The 240-nt window shown below is 62.9% G+C and overlaps 1 protein-coding gene across 1 annotated transcript in view; it reads left to right on the forward strand.

Annotated features, from left to right (window-relative positions):
* Positions 1-240, forward strand: part of EMH_0025880 (uncharacterized protein) — a gene marked incomplete at both ends in the record, with an annotated part of 3,114 nt that overhangs the window by 1,068 nt on the left and 1,806 nt on the right. The window contains one exon of the mRNA XM_013502534.1: positions 1-238. Coding sequence (XP_013357988.1) covers positions 1-238 — 238 coding nt within the window. The remainder of the gene's footprint in view (positions 239-240) is intronic.

Here is a 240-nt window from a genome sequence, read left to right on the forward strand (position 1 = left end):
ACATCTGCTGCAGCAGCAACAGCAGCAACAGCTACTGCAGCAGCAGCAGCTGCAGCAACAGCAGCAGATTCAGCAACAGCAGCAGCTGCAGCAGCAGCAGCACGTCCAGCAGCTGCAGCAGCAGCAGCAGCAGCAAATGCATGCTCAGTGGCTGCAGCAGCAACGCGCACTACAGCAGACGCAGCAGCAGCAGCAGCAGCAGCAACCACGGCAGCAGCCGCAGCCGCAGCAGCCGCAGCC

This window comes from Eimeria mitis, genomic scaffold (assembly GCF_000499745.2).
Source record: "Eimeria mitis Houghton genomic scaffold, Emh_scaff947, whole genome shotgun sequence".
NCBI lineage: Eukaryota > Apicomplexa > Conoidasida > Eucoccidiorida > Eimeriidae > Eimeria > Eimeria mitis.